The sequence below is a fragment of the Phragmites australis genome, chromosome 6, assembly GCF_958298935.1.
Source record: "Phragmites australis chromosome 6, lpPhrAust1.1, whole genome shotgun sequence".
Taxonomy (NCBI): Eukaryota; Viridiplantae; Streptophyta; class Magnoliopsida; order Poales; family Poaceae; genus Phragmites; species Phragmites australis.
The window spans coordinates 2451247-2464921 of record NC_084926.1 but is presented as its reverse complement, the minus strand read 5'-3'; the positions used below and the strand labels follow the sequence as shown (position 1 = coordinate 2464921).

At 47.2% G+C, this 13675-nt stretch overlaps 2 protein-coding genes across 2 annotated transcripts; one reads left to right on the top strand and one right to left on the bottom strand.

The window, feature by feature from the left end:
* The first annotated feature begins 16 nt into the window (after positions 1 to 16).
* On the top strand, positions 17 to 3162 carry LOC133921053 (U-box domain-containing protein 52-like). Its single transcript, XM_062365766.1, has 8 exons — positions 17 to 203; positions 279 to 373; positions 448 to 569; positions 678 to 886; positions 962 to 1004; positions 1100 to 1382; positions 1454 to 2758; positions 2863 to 3162. Exons 1-8 carry the CDS (start codon positions 29 to 31, stop codon positions 2953 to 2955), a joined length of 2325 nt encoding a protein of 774 aa, XP_062221750.1. The 5' UTR covers positions 17 to 28; the 3' UTR covers positions 2956 to 3162.
* A 4639-nt stretch (positions 3163 to 7801) lies between these two features.
* LOC133921055 (mitogen-activated protein kinase kinase 5-like) lies at positions 7802 to 9403 on the bottom strand. Its single transcript, XM_062365771.1, has one exon. It carries the CDS (start codon positions 9198 to 9200, stop codon positions 8109 to 8111), a length of 1092 nt encoding a protein of 363 aa, XP_062221755.1. The 5' UTR covers positions 9201 to 9403; the 3' UTR covers positions 7802 to 8108.
* Positions 9404 to 13675: the final 4272 nt, after the last annotated feature.

Genomic DNA, 13675 nt, shown 5'->3' with positions numbered 1-13675 from the left:
AATTGAAGCCGGTTAGCTCGATCCCGGAATGGGCAAGTACAGCGACGGGAAGGACGGCGAGACCGGCGGCAGCTACCCGCTGGTGGCGGTGTGCATCGACAAGGACAAGAACAGCCAGAACGCGCTCAAGTACGCAACCGAGACGCTCGCCCACAAGGGCCAGACCATCGTCCTCGTCCATGTCAACACCAAGGGCACCTCAGGCGAGCATCCCTGCCACGATCTGAGAAAAGTTTTCTCGTCGGCTTCTGTACTTTCTGACAATGGCGTGCGTGCAGGAGGGGTGGAGGACGCGGCCGGGTACAAGCAGCCGACGGACCCGCAGATGAAGGACCTCTTCCTCCCGTTCCGCTGTTTCTGCACGCGCAAAGACGTACGCACGCATCAAACGTACTCACATTGTAGCACGGATTCACGACGTCTGGTGTAATACGTGCTTGCGTGCAGATCCATTGCAAGGACGTGGTGCTGGACGACCACGACGTGGCCAAGTCGATCGTCGAGTTCGCGGCGCATGCCGCCATTGAGAAGCTCGTTGTCGGCGCCACCACGAGGGGTGGCTTCGTCAGGTGAGCATTAGTCCGTCCCTCCGAGTCTCTCTAGTCTCTACACTTCCAGCGCTAGGTTCAGGCATTGCAGTCTCTGAAAGGAAATGACTCCTGGTTGGGCTTGTGAAGGTTCAAGGCCGACATCTCCAGCAGCATCTCCAAGACGGCGCCGGACTTCTGCACCGTGTACGTTGTAACCAAGGGCGGCAAGGTGACGTCGGTGCGGCAGGCCATCCGCCAGGCGCCGGCCGTCTCGCCGCTCCGGACCATGATCCAGGGCCCCAAGGCCGAGCATGTGCCCACACAGAAATGGACGCCGCCTCCTCCAGCTGCAAGAGGTTCGTACTAGGAGTCATATATATTACTGCAAGACACCAACAACGAACTCATGAAACTTTCTTGGATTGTTGCAGGTGATGCTGCTGGGACACCAAAATTGCAAGAAAATCACATCTTGTAAGTTTCGCATCAACTCCCGCGCGGTCTCCGATGACGAATGAGCTAAGAACAGCATGGTAGGCTAACCTCGATCACTATGTTTATACGGACAGGTCGCCATTCGCGAGGACGGGGCTGAACGCGGGGTCGGCGCGGAAGGCGTTCCCCGACTTCTCGCTGCCCGAGTCGTCGGACATATCGTTTATCAGCTCCGGGCCCCGCGGGAGCACGGACCGGTACCCCCCCTGCCCGCCGCGGCTGTCGAGCGGGTCTGATGGCCTCGACCAGCACAGCTTCGAGGCGTCGCGCACGCCCAGCAGGTGGGGCGACTCCTTCGGCAACGACAGCACGTCGCACTCCCAGACCAGCACCTCATCTTGGTCCTCCCTTCCCACGGTACGAACAAATCATACCCCAGAAAAGGAAACGCATTTGTGACATGCATGAGATGTTGCGATGCGATGCAGGAGGACATGGAGGCAGAGATGAAGCGGCTGCGGCTGGAGCTGAAGCAGACCATGGACATGTACAGCACGGCGTGCAAGGAGGCGCTCAGCGCGAAACAGAAGGCGATGGAGCTGCAGCGTTGGAAGGCGGAGGAGGAGCAGCGGACGCAGGGGTCGCGCCTGACGGAGGAGTCGGCCATGGCGCTCATCGAGCAGGAGAAGGCAAAGGCGAGGGCGGCCATCGAGGCGGCCGAGGCGTCGCAGCGGCTGGCGGATCTGGAGGCTCAGAAGCGGATCGGCGCGGAGATGAAGGCCCTAAAGGAGGCTGAGGAGCGTCTCCGGTCCATGGGCGCCGGGGCGCGCGAGACCGTCAGGTACCGCAAGTACACCATCGAGGAGATCGAGCTCGGCACCGACCACTTCAACGAGGCACGCAAGGTCGGCGAGGGCGGCTACGGCCCCGTCTACAAGGGCCACCTCGACCACACGCCGGTCGCCATTAAGGTGCTCCGCCCCGACGCCGCGCAGGGGAGGTCGCAGTTCCAGCAGGAGGTGGAGGTGCTCAGCTGCATCCGCCACCCCAACATGGTGCTCCTCCTGGGCGCCTGCCCCGAGTACGGCTGCCTCGTGTACGAGTACATGGCCAACGGCAGCCTGGACGACTGCCTGTTCCGGCGCGGCGGCGGGCCGGTGATCCCGTGGCAGCACCGGTTCCGCATCGCGGCGGAGATCGCGACGGGCCTACTGTTCCTGCACCAGACCAAGCCCGAGCCGCTGGTGCACCGCGACCTCAAACCAGGCAACATCCTCCTGGACCGCAACTACGTGAGCAAGATCAGCGACGTCGGGCTGGCGCGCCTCGTGCCGCCGTCCGTCGCAGACACCGTCACGCAGTGCCACATGACATCGGCCGCCGGCACCTTCTGCTACATCGACCCAGAGTACCAGCAGACCGGCATGCTCGGCGTCAAGTCCGACGTGTACTCGCTCGGCGTCATGCTGCTGCAGATCGTCACGGCGCGGTCGCCAATGGGGCTCACTCACCACGTCGGGCGCGCCCTGGAGCACGGCACATTCGCCGACCTGCTCGACCCGGCCGTCCACGACTGGCCCGTCGAGGAGGCGCAGCGCCTCGCCGAGATCTCCCTGCGGTGCTGCGAGCTTCGCCGCAAGGACCGTCCTGATCTCGCCACCGTCGTGCTCCCCGAGCTCAACCGGCTCCGCGCGCTCGGCGAGGACAACATGCAGTTCTGCAACACCATGAGCGCCCGGGGCGGTGGCATGCACAGCTCGCCCTTCCATACCAACTACTCGCAGCCACAGCACGTAAGACCCATCGATCTCCATCCTTCCTTCTTGCAAAATTCAAATGCGTATCATTAACACTGCTAATACATCATTAGCTTCGGCTAATCAAATTCAATCTGCAGGATGTGGCGAGTGATCCACTGCTAGGGAGACCGCAGTACAGCTCCAACGCGACCCAGTCCGCCATGCCTGCGAGGAGGTCCAACTACAACTAAGCTATTCTGATCGCATTACACGTAACCAGCCGACAGTCTGAGTAGACAGTTACTGTTGTTAACTGACACAGAACCGGGGGGCATGCCAATGCCAATGGTGCATTTCTTTGTTGTAAGTTGTAAGTGTGCAGTGTGTAGTCTTTCTAAAATTCTGTTCTCATGTAAACAACCTGAATTTCAAAGGCAAATTGGATACCGACAGTTTCTCCCAAAAGTCATTTTGAAACTCTATTTTTCCCAAGAATAAGAGTCATTTTGAAATTTTCAGTTGCGTGATGTATAAAGCTGACTGGTGAGAACGGAAACGAAGAACTTGGTTTCAGTTTCATTCACCTAGTCCAAATCACAGCGAAGAACGGGGCATTCTGTCTGTCTGACGCTGAAGGGACAACCTGCAGGCACACGTTTTGCGCAATGTGACATATCCTGAGACTGTCTGGTCTTCGGTTCGCAAAGCAAAAGTTGGTGCTGTACTCTAGTCGCTGTTGTCTCTTCTAATCTTGTCCAGACTCCAGATACATGGCTTGACGTGGTGTAGCGATAGGCCTTTGCCTTGTCCACGGCAGAATCGGCTGTCTGAACTGAACTAGCACGAGCTAGGCGGCGCGACTACTTGATGCAGCCTTGTAGAGCACCTGAATTGAATCAGGAGATAGCTCCGCTATTGCAAAGGAATTACTCGCAGCAGCAGCATAATTAACGGAAATTTAACGATCCAGGGTCTAGCTGATCAGGTCAATTAGTAGTAGCAGCAGTAGTAAACATGCATCAACGTCTATCTTGTTTGGCCGCTTCATAGCCTTGTCCCCCGGTCTGGCCGGCCTTGCCCCGCTGGTGCACTCGCACTGCCGAAATACGATCAAAGTTGACAATTTTGCATGCCCGACCATCTCGTATCCATCCATCCTAAACGCATCGTCGAAAACGAGCGATTACATTCATTTCTTCCGCCTCTATTCGCAGGGAGGGGCCACGCTCGGTGCCGGTGCTAACCTCTTCTACCACTGACACCCAACCTTGGCGCCGATACCTGGGGGATCCGAGGGTGCGGCAGCCAAATCGGGGCTCGAGATCCCAAACGCAATCGGCGTACGGCATGGGAGACACATGACTCGGAACAAAATATGCTCATCAACAAAGCTGAGCAGAGCCACGTCACGCTCAAGCCAAGGGTCCATCAAATACAAGTGCTTTGCATTGCTAGGCGCCTATCTTCTTCATCTCAAATCCGTCGCTTCCATGAAAGATGACAAGTACTAGAGAAATTCTGATCCTCCCCTCGCAAAAAAGAAAAGGAAAAGGAGAAAAAATCCTGCTCCTCAAACACACAAAACCTTTGTGTTACTGCAAAAGTGCACGCCCCATCCTATTCCTTGGTACCCATAACTAGAATCCTGCGCCATGTGGCCCCGCCGCCGGCGTGACGGAGAAAGAGAAGCCCTCGCGATTCCCATGACGCGCCAATGGCCAGCCATCGTGTCAGAGCGGGACCGGGCAGCAGCCATTGCATAGCTGCATCTACCTAGGGCAACTTTAGTATCGTAGATAACAGTTAATTCTTATTATTTTGATATATATGGAGTAGGTGTAGAAGAAGATAAAACTAATTTAGAGTGAATTTTTGCTCACGTAAAGAAGAATATTGAAGAGCTAATTTTTAAATGAGATAAAATAATAGATGGCATATGAAAAGTTAAGAATAAAATCTTTTAAAAAATATACTGAGATAAATAAGAGATAATAGCTAGAGATAAATACTAGATATACCCTTAGTACTACTCTCTCGTTTAATAAGTGTCATTTTAGATTACATATAATTAATAGTTTTAAATCTAATTATAAATTATTTTATATATATTGAGATTTGATGATTAAAAATAACATGAATAGATTTATCTTGAATTTGTTTTTATAATAATATATTTTTACTATATTTTATTAATGTAATATAATAAAAATAGTGATTAAAATTATATTTTGAAACTATATCGTTACCGAGTATTTCGGACTAAGAAAGTACTGGTACTACATATGTTACGACGACGACGAGATGAAACTTCCAAACCGCAGCAGGGCTACCAATTGCAGAGCAGGCTAGTTGCTAGGTCACTGTTCATCATTGATGGATGTGCTGAGCAGTCAGGCACCTTTCATTTCAGTTCAGAATAGATGGCCTCGATCTCCGTTCCCTGTTGGGGATGGGCCCAACTTTTCCCAGGATTTAATGATAGAAAAATCCTACATATCGGGTATGACACGAACGGAAACGGTTACTTATCCTATCCCGTCCCCATTTTTCTGCGTGACCGATTTTTTGAAATTTCTAAACTTCATATGGCGCATATATGCAAGAAACAGCTAAATTAAAGCCTATCCCGTCTTTCACCGTGGAGCAGCAGTCCCGTCGGTCATCCTTCACCATAGCAGGACGGAGAACCTATTTTTTTTTTATAATTTTTCACCACTAAATACAGCTGTAGTATCTGAATATGAGCGCGCGTACTCATCTCACACACGAACCCACTCCACACACACTTAACACACGCACATGCTAGCCCTATAACTACACGCAGCTTGAAGAAAGCGTCCATCCAAAGATCACCAGGATCCATCGAGAATCCCGTAGACGACGAGCACATCGTAATCCTTTCTTCGCTGGAGAAACTGAGAAAACCGAAATATCCTATTGGATACACATTCTCCGCGCCGCGCGAGAGCTGAGATAGAAGAATTTTCTCTCGCACGGACAGAGACGGAAAGAAATTTCCCCCATAGACAGGGATGGTTACCTAATCCCACGGGAATTTCCACCGCTGCCACGCCTAGTTCAGAAGAATCCTTCCTCGCGCTCACGCTTTTTGCTGCTGTTCCCCTAGGCTCCATCCCTCCATCTGTCCAATCAGCATGCGCCCAGGATCTCGTGTGGCAGGGTGTGCATGCTTTGCTCTGTGGCGTGTGCACCCATGTACTCAGACGCCGTCTTCGTTGGTAAATCAATGTCGTTTGCTTGAGCCCGGCTGCCACAGCGTTGTAACCTTTCCCCTAGCCCCTCCATTTTTTGGAGGAGAAGAAGTAAAAGAGGAGAAAGAGAAGGTAAAAGAGGAGAAAGAGAAGGTAAAAGAGAAGGTAAAAGAGGAGAAAGAGAAGGTAAAAGAGGAGAAAGAGAAGGTAAAAGAGAGGAATAAAACGGATTTGTATCTCTAACATCGACGTCACAGTAATTTCGTCGTTAATGTATGAATCCGATCTCACGTATCAACTATAACGCGCAACGTAAGGGCATCCTAGTCAGCAAAAGCAGCCCCCTACAAGCTTCCGCTGGCTCCATCCGTGGTCACTAGCACTGTTGTTTGAGCATAATTGTGCTGTCACCTCACTTCAGTATTCAAAGGCTGCGCTGTGCTGCAGAGTGGATATAACTATATAAGCGATACTCGGATGTAGTACCATGTACCACCTCTCACGGATATCTTGTGGGCGCAATATTGACTTTTCTTTTTTGCGGTGCGAAACATATAACAACTAGTTAATTGTCTCAATGGTTCGTGATACCATCTCATCCTGTCGTAGTTGTGACTCTGGCCAGCTGAATTGCTCACCTTATTCCATCAGGAGTACTAAGTCTGTAAGCAAATCCTCGTCCTCGTACTACTAAACTGCGCCGCGCATTTGCAGTGAATTGAAAGGAAATTCTTCATGCAACTCTGAAAGTTGCTGAGGGCACGGTTACAGCACAGGTCAGCCGATACACATATGACATGAGAAGAGTGTGTCTCCATTCACGGCAAAGAGTTGCACAATATTCATAGGCACTCCTCCCTCCACAAACAATGCCCACCCGGGCCCACCTGGCAGTACTGGGCGGCCTCAGTCCACTCCCACATGCCCTCCATGAATCCATTTCCTATGCGCCACCCCTTTCGCAGGCCTACAAATCTATCCATTTCCAAGCAACTCTCTCTCTCTCCGAGCAAGCAGAACAGGGGACCTTCCCTTCTCCTGCTTTTCGCTGTCTCCTCTGCTGCCCTCTCCCTCCTTTCTCGTATGCTTCCTTTTGCCGCGTAAAGATTAGAGTGACACGCTAAGCAAAACCTAAAAATGACCAAAATCCGTGCAAGCATAGTACTGTGCCTGACCTCCCAGGGACAAAAGAAGCAAACGAGAGAGCAAAAAGAGAGAAGAAAAGCACAGGGTCAGGAGTATGCTTTGCCGTAGCCTCACTAATAAGCAGGTTAAGCAGAAATGCACTGGAGTTATTCATTAAAAAAATATTTAGTTAGACAAACTGAATTGAATTTATATTTAGTTGATTGAACTCGAGATCGATAGAAATATGTAAGAGTTAAAATTATAATTAATTTCTTATATAAATATAATTTTATAACACTGATAAATAGACTTATCACCTTATCTACATCGCGCGAATGCAGATCATGTATCTACCAAATCCGGGTCAAGCTACTGAGTAAAATCAGCTTTACTCCTTAACCAAAATGAAACCGTATATTTAGTCCTGTGAAACAGGGCTGTCAGAATATTTACACCCTACTAGGATTGGAGAGATCCGAGAAACTAATCACATCCTAAAATAATAGAGCAAGCAATTCCCTGAAACTACCGGAGAAAGATGATGAGAAATAAAGTTGATTTGGTTTTTCGTTTCTAAGATTTTATCCATGTTTTCTTTTAAAAAAATAGAAGATTTGATCAATCCATGATTCCATCCAATCCACCCAGGATTACAGAATCCATGAAGGCAGCAGGCGATTTTGTCTCCGCCAGGAGTTTGATGGATCACCACCACCAGCTACTCCAATCCAATGAGTGATGTAACAACGAAAGGAAATTGGTTTCTTAACAATCCATATTATATGATTATCATTTGGAAGAACATAAACATTGAAAGGAGAAATAAAAGAAGAGACAAAGTGTTAAGAAGATAACTTAATTTCTGGAGCAACAGCAACAACAATGGATGTGGTGCTGATTGCTGTGGTGGTGGTGGTTTGAATTCCCAAAATGGCTAGGAAGAACATCCCTAGATCCCACATCTCATTGCCAACCAACCAATCCGTCAACCTTATGTCAATCCACACCTGTCCGAGTCGGATCAAGACCGGGATCGATCGGAATTGAGGATTTATGGTGAGTCATCATGACGGCGGGGTGGCGAGTGGCTGCGGCTGCGGCCCGGCGACGAACGGGTGCTGCAGCAGCCTCATTGCGGATGGCCGGTTCGCCGGGATCTTCTGGAGGCAAAGGCCGATGAAGTTCTTGAAATCCGGCGAGGCGGTGGGCGGCGGTTGCGGCGAGTCGGAGTAGCAAATCGCGCACATGAGAGCGGCCCAGTCCCCCTGCTTGCCGAGGTTCTCACCGAGGGGAAATCTGCCCAGATAGAACTCGAGTATGCTGAGGCCGAAGCTCCAGATGTCGCCGGCGTATCCGTTGTAGGCCCCGTCGTTGAGGTCGGTGTTGATGCGCTCGGGGCTCATGTACGCGATGGTGCCGACGGAGGAGTTGCAGGGGTCCATGGTCTGGTTGAGGATGCGGCCCACGCCGAAGTCGGCGATCTTGACGCGGCGGCCGGAGTCGATGAGGAGGTTGGAAGGCTTGATGTCGCGGTGCACGATGTGGCGGCGGTGGAGGTAGGCGATGCCGGAGAGCACCTGGCGCGCGACGTGCGCGAGGAAGTGCTCGTCGGCGATGCGGTGGCCCTCGAGCGAGCCCCCGTCCATGTACTCGAGCAGGATCTGGAGCTCGCCGGCCTGCTCGTACATGCCGTGGCACCGCACGACGGCCGGGTGCTCGGCGGTGCGGAGGATGGCGATCTCGCGCGTGATCTGCCGCCGCACGGCGTCGTCGTGGTTGCCGTAGAGCACCTTGAGCGCGTAGGTGCGGCCCGTAGGGCGGTGCCGCACCATCCACACCGTCCCGCCGGCGCCGCTCCCGATGCGGCGCACGCGCTCCAGCTCGGACAGCGGCGGCGGGGCTGGCGGCGCGGAGCCGGCCGAGGTCGGCGGGGTCGGCGCACCGAGCGACGCCGGGCCAGACATCGACCCCGACGACGACGTGGACGACGGTGCGGAGGACGGCGGCAGCGGCAGCGGCAGCGGCACGGCGAGGGAGGTGAGGTCGCGCTGCGGCAGCGGCAGCGTGAGATCCGGGCGCCGACGCGGCCGCCCTGGCGTGCCCGGTTTCTGCGGCGACTGCAGCGCCCGCGAGTTCGGCTGCCCGCCCGGCCTCATCGCGCCCTCTCCCGTGCGCGGTGCCGGTCGCGTGACGCGCGCGACGGAGGAGGTGCCCTCGTGTGTCCCTGCGCGTGCTTGATGGATTGGTATGGCTCTCGTCACGTTCGCGCTGCGTCTTGTTTGAGCATGCGGGGTGGGGAGGAAGCGAAGGAGAGGTCGGGGTCGGGGCAGGGAATGCGGATTGGAGCGGGACTAATCTACTTTCTAAGATTTGGAGCAATTTTATAGGTTATATGCTGTAGCTAAGCTCTTCAGACTATTTTTAGCCTATACTTTAAAAATTAATTTCTATAACATTATTACAGTATTCCCTAATACTATTACAATATATTTTAATTTTTTTTATCTCCACCAGCTACCATATTACCTATATTACATTACTCTCATCTTTTTTTCCCGCAGTCCTCATATGTGAACAATATTGAGAGGAGAGAGAGGCTGCAAACTTGGAGGACGCGTTTCTCTCTCCACTCCACTGTATTGCCTGATACAGTTCCTGCTGGAGAGCGAACCGGCATCCCCGATCGGCAAATGTTAGTGCTACATGATTTTACGGGCACTGCAGTAGAAAGTGATCCCGCTAGAGATGACCTAAGTATGTATATATATGGGTATATATATGTATATGTATATAATATTTTTTTGAAATTTCAAAAACTAGCGAAGTAACTATGGTTATATTGATAAATCGGTGGAAATGATGTAAATGCATAGAAAAATATATAAAACTAAAAAAAATATGAAACAAATTTAGTTATGTTCGTATTACTATCATCTACATGTTAAAATTATGTGCATGTATGAAAGTACCACTATTTTTCATAATTAAATGAATGTGTTAAATATTGATAAATTCATAAATAAATATTGATATGTACAAATTGGTAAACCTAATTTTTTTTAGTTTTCTTTTATCATGCTATGTCTAGTAAAAAATGGACATAGCGTAGACGTGTCAATCCGCCTATTATTTTTTATAGCTGATAGGGCGAAGCGAAGGAACGGCCGTGCTGTGCTAGGGAGGCAGGAAGGATTTCCCTCTTATTTTCGCCAATGGAGATGCAGTTTTGTTTGGCCCACAGAATTGCAGACATAGTATAGCCTTATTGGACACTGCTAAAATTTATAGATTTTTGCTAAAAAAAACTGCTCATGTTTTTTCTATTAGTTTTTACGAGAATTTTTAGGTTCACATCATACCAAAAATCAGAAAAGTCACATTCAACCAGTTTTTAGTTCATTTTATCAGCTTTTTAGATTTTCAAAAAACCAACAATAAATCATCATATTTATTTCAGCTTTTAACTTCTAAGAAACAGAAGGTAACGATAAACTGAAATAAATAGGGTCATAACCGTATTTGCCTTTCAAATAAGTGAGCTGAGCCAAAATATTTATTCTGAGCGCACGATGCGGTTGGAACCATCTTTTTCCCCTTTCCATTTCCACAATTCCACCTTCATCCCCCTTCCCGTCTCTCTCTCCCAATCCTTGCGCTACAGCACGAGTCACTGTTTCCTCAATGAGGATGGTGAGCAGCGTGTTAGCGCATCCACCTCCTCCTCACCATCGCCGAATAGTCGGGATAGTGGTTAAGGAGAGGTCAAATGGATGCCTACGAACAAAGGGAAACCCTAGATGAGCCACGCTTGCTAACTTGGGTCCCAAGCTAAGGTTACCAAGAATTGCTTTTCAAATATATATGTGTCTAGAGCGGATAATGCCAAACCCAAAACAAGGTGCATTCATTGCTCCAAATTGGATGCCTCGTATTTCATTATTTGAAAAGTTAATTATCATTTCGGATATGCATGATAAAAAAACTAATTATTAAACGTGCACAAGTCAAATTTAAATGATCACTTAATTTTCAATACCCAAGTAACAAGCCATGTGAGTATTAGTAAAAAAAAACTAAAATTTTCCAAGAGGATATGTCAAAATTGCACAAGCTTGTTACTGCATTGAACTTTTCCCTGCGGACAACTGATGGTTTTCTAGAAACGCATACTCCTGTATTCTGTGGTTAGCTTGGTTATTCGGTACATGATCGTTGAAGAAAAAAAAAAGGAAGAAGAAGATTATGATCGAGACGAAAAGCATATTTCATAATAGAAGTCGTCAAGAATAAAATATCGTATAGTTGTGTTTGGTATACTTAACAGTTTCTATTAGCTACTAGTACTAGTTCAAATGGTCAATTTATTTCTAATTTCCAGATCTTTGACACGGAGAGAAAGAAACGGTCCACACAGGCAGACATAAGCGAATTCAAAGAGAATTAATTTGAAAAGCTGTGTGTAAACAGAATCCGCCAATCAGAGTATGGATTAGAAAATAGGAGCAAATGATGGTGAGTAGATAACTAAACCCACTATCATTAACATATCATTTCTTTTCGTTGATTCTTGACTGGATACTATTTGCAGGATCGATCACGCTAGTGCATTATTGCCGTATCATCTTTGGAGTTTTAAATTCTCTATTTCAATGGAGTTTGGGCGTGGGAACTCAAAACCTTCACTTGAGTCTGATGGGAACAGGGTGTCTGATCTTACGAACGATAATATGATAAGTTAATTTGGTAGAGTTTCGGTATTGATGATCTAAAGCTTCTTACTAGAATAAATTAAAAATCTTCACAACCATTATACCACTACTTTGTAGTTATCAACCGTGGCAAGACACAGTTGGTCTCGTCAATAAGTTTTTTCCTGCAAATGAATCAAGAACACAAGCAAAAACAGAACGATGCAATCTGAATAATACTGATTACCAATAAAGTACTTGAGTTGGGGCTTTGCAAACCGATATACGGTGAATCTATTTAAAACAGAATAAACTAAGCAAAATCTAAATCTAAACTATTACAGCTAATGTATATTTATAGGGGAAACATGAGAAGATCGGCCTAGGATTATACAACCGTAGGAAGAGACATACACAACCTGGATTTCGATCTCAACATACTTACAAGACCCATCAAGGTCTACAAAGTGACACAACACCTTATTTCATCAACCCCGACTAAACTATAAGGAATTTTTGGTCGAGACTAGATCCGTTGGAAAAGGCCCGTTATAAACTTTCCAGCAAGTCCAAGATCGTCTCAATCGAACTTCGTATGCGAGAGTTATGCCTATTTTACTGACACGATATCCTCGGACTCTGAGTAGGCATTGGAGTTTGACTAAGACTTGACTTTGATTCCGAGTAGATTTGGCCTTCGAGTGATGATGTTCAGGTGAGATTATGGTGCTTCTTCCATGTCTTTAAGCAATAAAATAACATAAAAACTTAGTAATATTCTATTATTTACAAAGAAAATATAAATAATGAGAACGAATTCACCTTGTGTGTATCCAAGGCAACCATACCCTTACCATCCTCCCATTTTTTACAACAAACCATTCACGATTTGCGTATAGCATTGGCTTTTCCATGAACTTCTACACAAAGCAAAATGCCTAAGGGGCTCTCTATTATATAATATCATGAGTTCTTTAGTAAATAATTGTAATTCTCTTTGAAACGATTGTACCCGATCATAATTAGCCATAGTAGACAATATTGGTATAGTGTATGTATGTGTCATTTCTAGCTCCCTTTCTTTAAAATAAGTGATATTGTATTGTAATCTCGTATCAATTTGTATCTTCTGTACAAAGAAAGTTAAAGTGATGGTTGTGGTGTATGATAGTAGTCAACAACGCTTTCATTCTTGTGAACTACTCGATGAGTTATAAATAGAACTAGAAAAACATGATATGATATTAATATTACTAATGCAGTTCTCTAAATAATCACTTTGGGGCACAATAATAGAAGATTTCATATTTGAAAAAATATAAATTCCATGAACCAAATACTCTAATTTGTCATTGTATTTGTCAGAAACATGAAAAGTATTATGTGACAAGCTTGACAAATCAGATTTAAGTCTTAATTTCTCCTCTAAACTATTTAGGTCACAAATGACATCAAAATCAATATAACCTAAAATATTTAGAGAAGTTAGCAATTTCAGCTCTTCTTTCTCACTAGTAATGTATTAAACATGTTTAATTTCAGAACAACTATTTACTTGTAAAACAAAATTAACACGTTGATGCATAAGTTGTGTTTATGATATAAGTGAAGTATTACCACGCAACTCTTCTTTATCACAAGGAATAGCAAACAAATCATCTTTTACAAAAATAAATCAAGAATTGGTTCCACTAACACTTGCTCATTAACATGTATAGTGGGCAGTTTCAGCATATCAAAGTAATCTTCACCTTTTGTGAATGTAGCACCTTTTTTATTATCTTTGTTCTCTTTCTCAATGGGTATAGGTGCGTTATCATTTATGCCTTTTTTAACATGTAGGGTGCAACAGATATTTCCTCTTTCTCCTTGCTCTTCTTCTCATATTTCTTCACTTGTTTGTTTGTATTTTCCTGCAAAATGTTAGGCACAAGTAGAGGTGT

Bases quoted from the DNA above. Each gene is read 5' to 3' on its own strand.
- LOC133921055 (XM_062365771.1), bottom strand. From the start codon at position 9,200: ATGAGGCCGGGCGGGCAGCCGAACTCGCGGGCGCTGCAGTCGCCGCAG.
- LOC133921053 (XM_062365766.1), top strand. From the start codon at position 29: ATGGGCAAGTACAGCGACGGGAAGGACGGCGAGACCGGCGGCAGCTAC. The intron at 374-447 runs GTACGCACGCAT...GCTTGCGTGCAG, and splicing joins GTTTCTGCACGCGCAAAGAC to ATCCATTGCAAGGACGTGGT. The intron at 887-961 runs GTTCGTACTAGG...GGATTGTTGCAG, and splicing joins GCCTCCTCCAGCTGCAAGAG to GTGATGCTGCTGGGACACCA.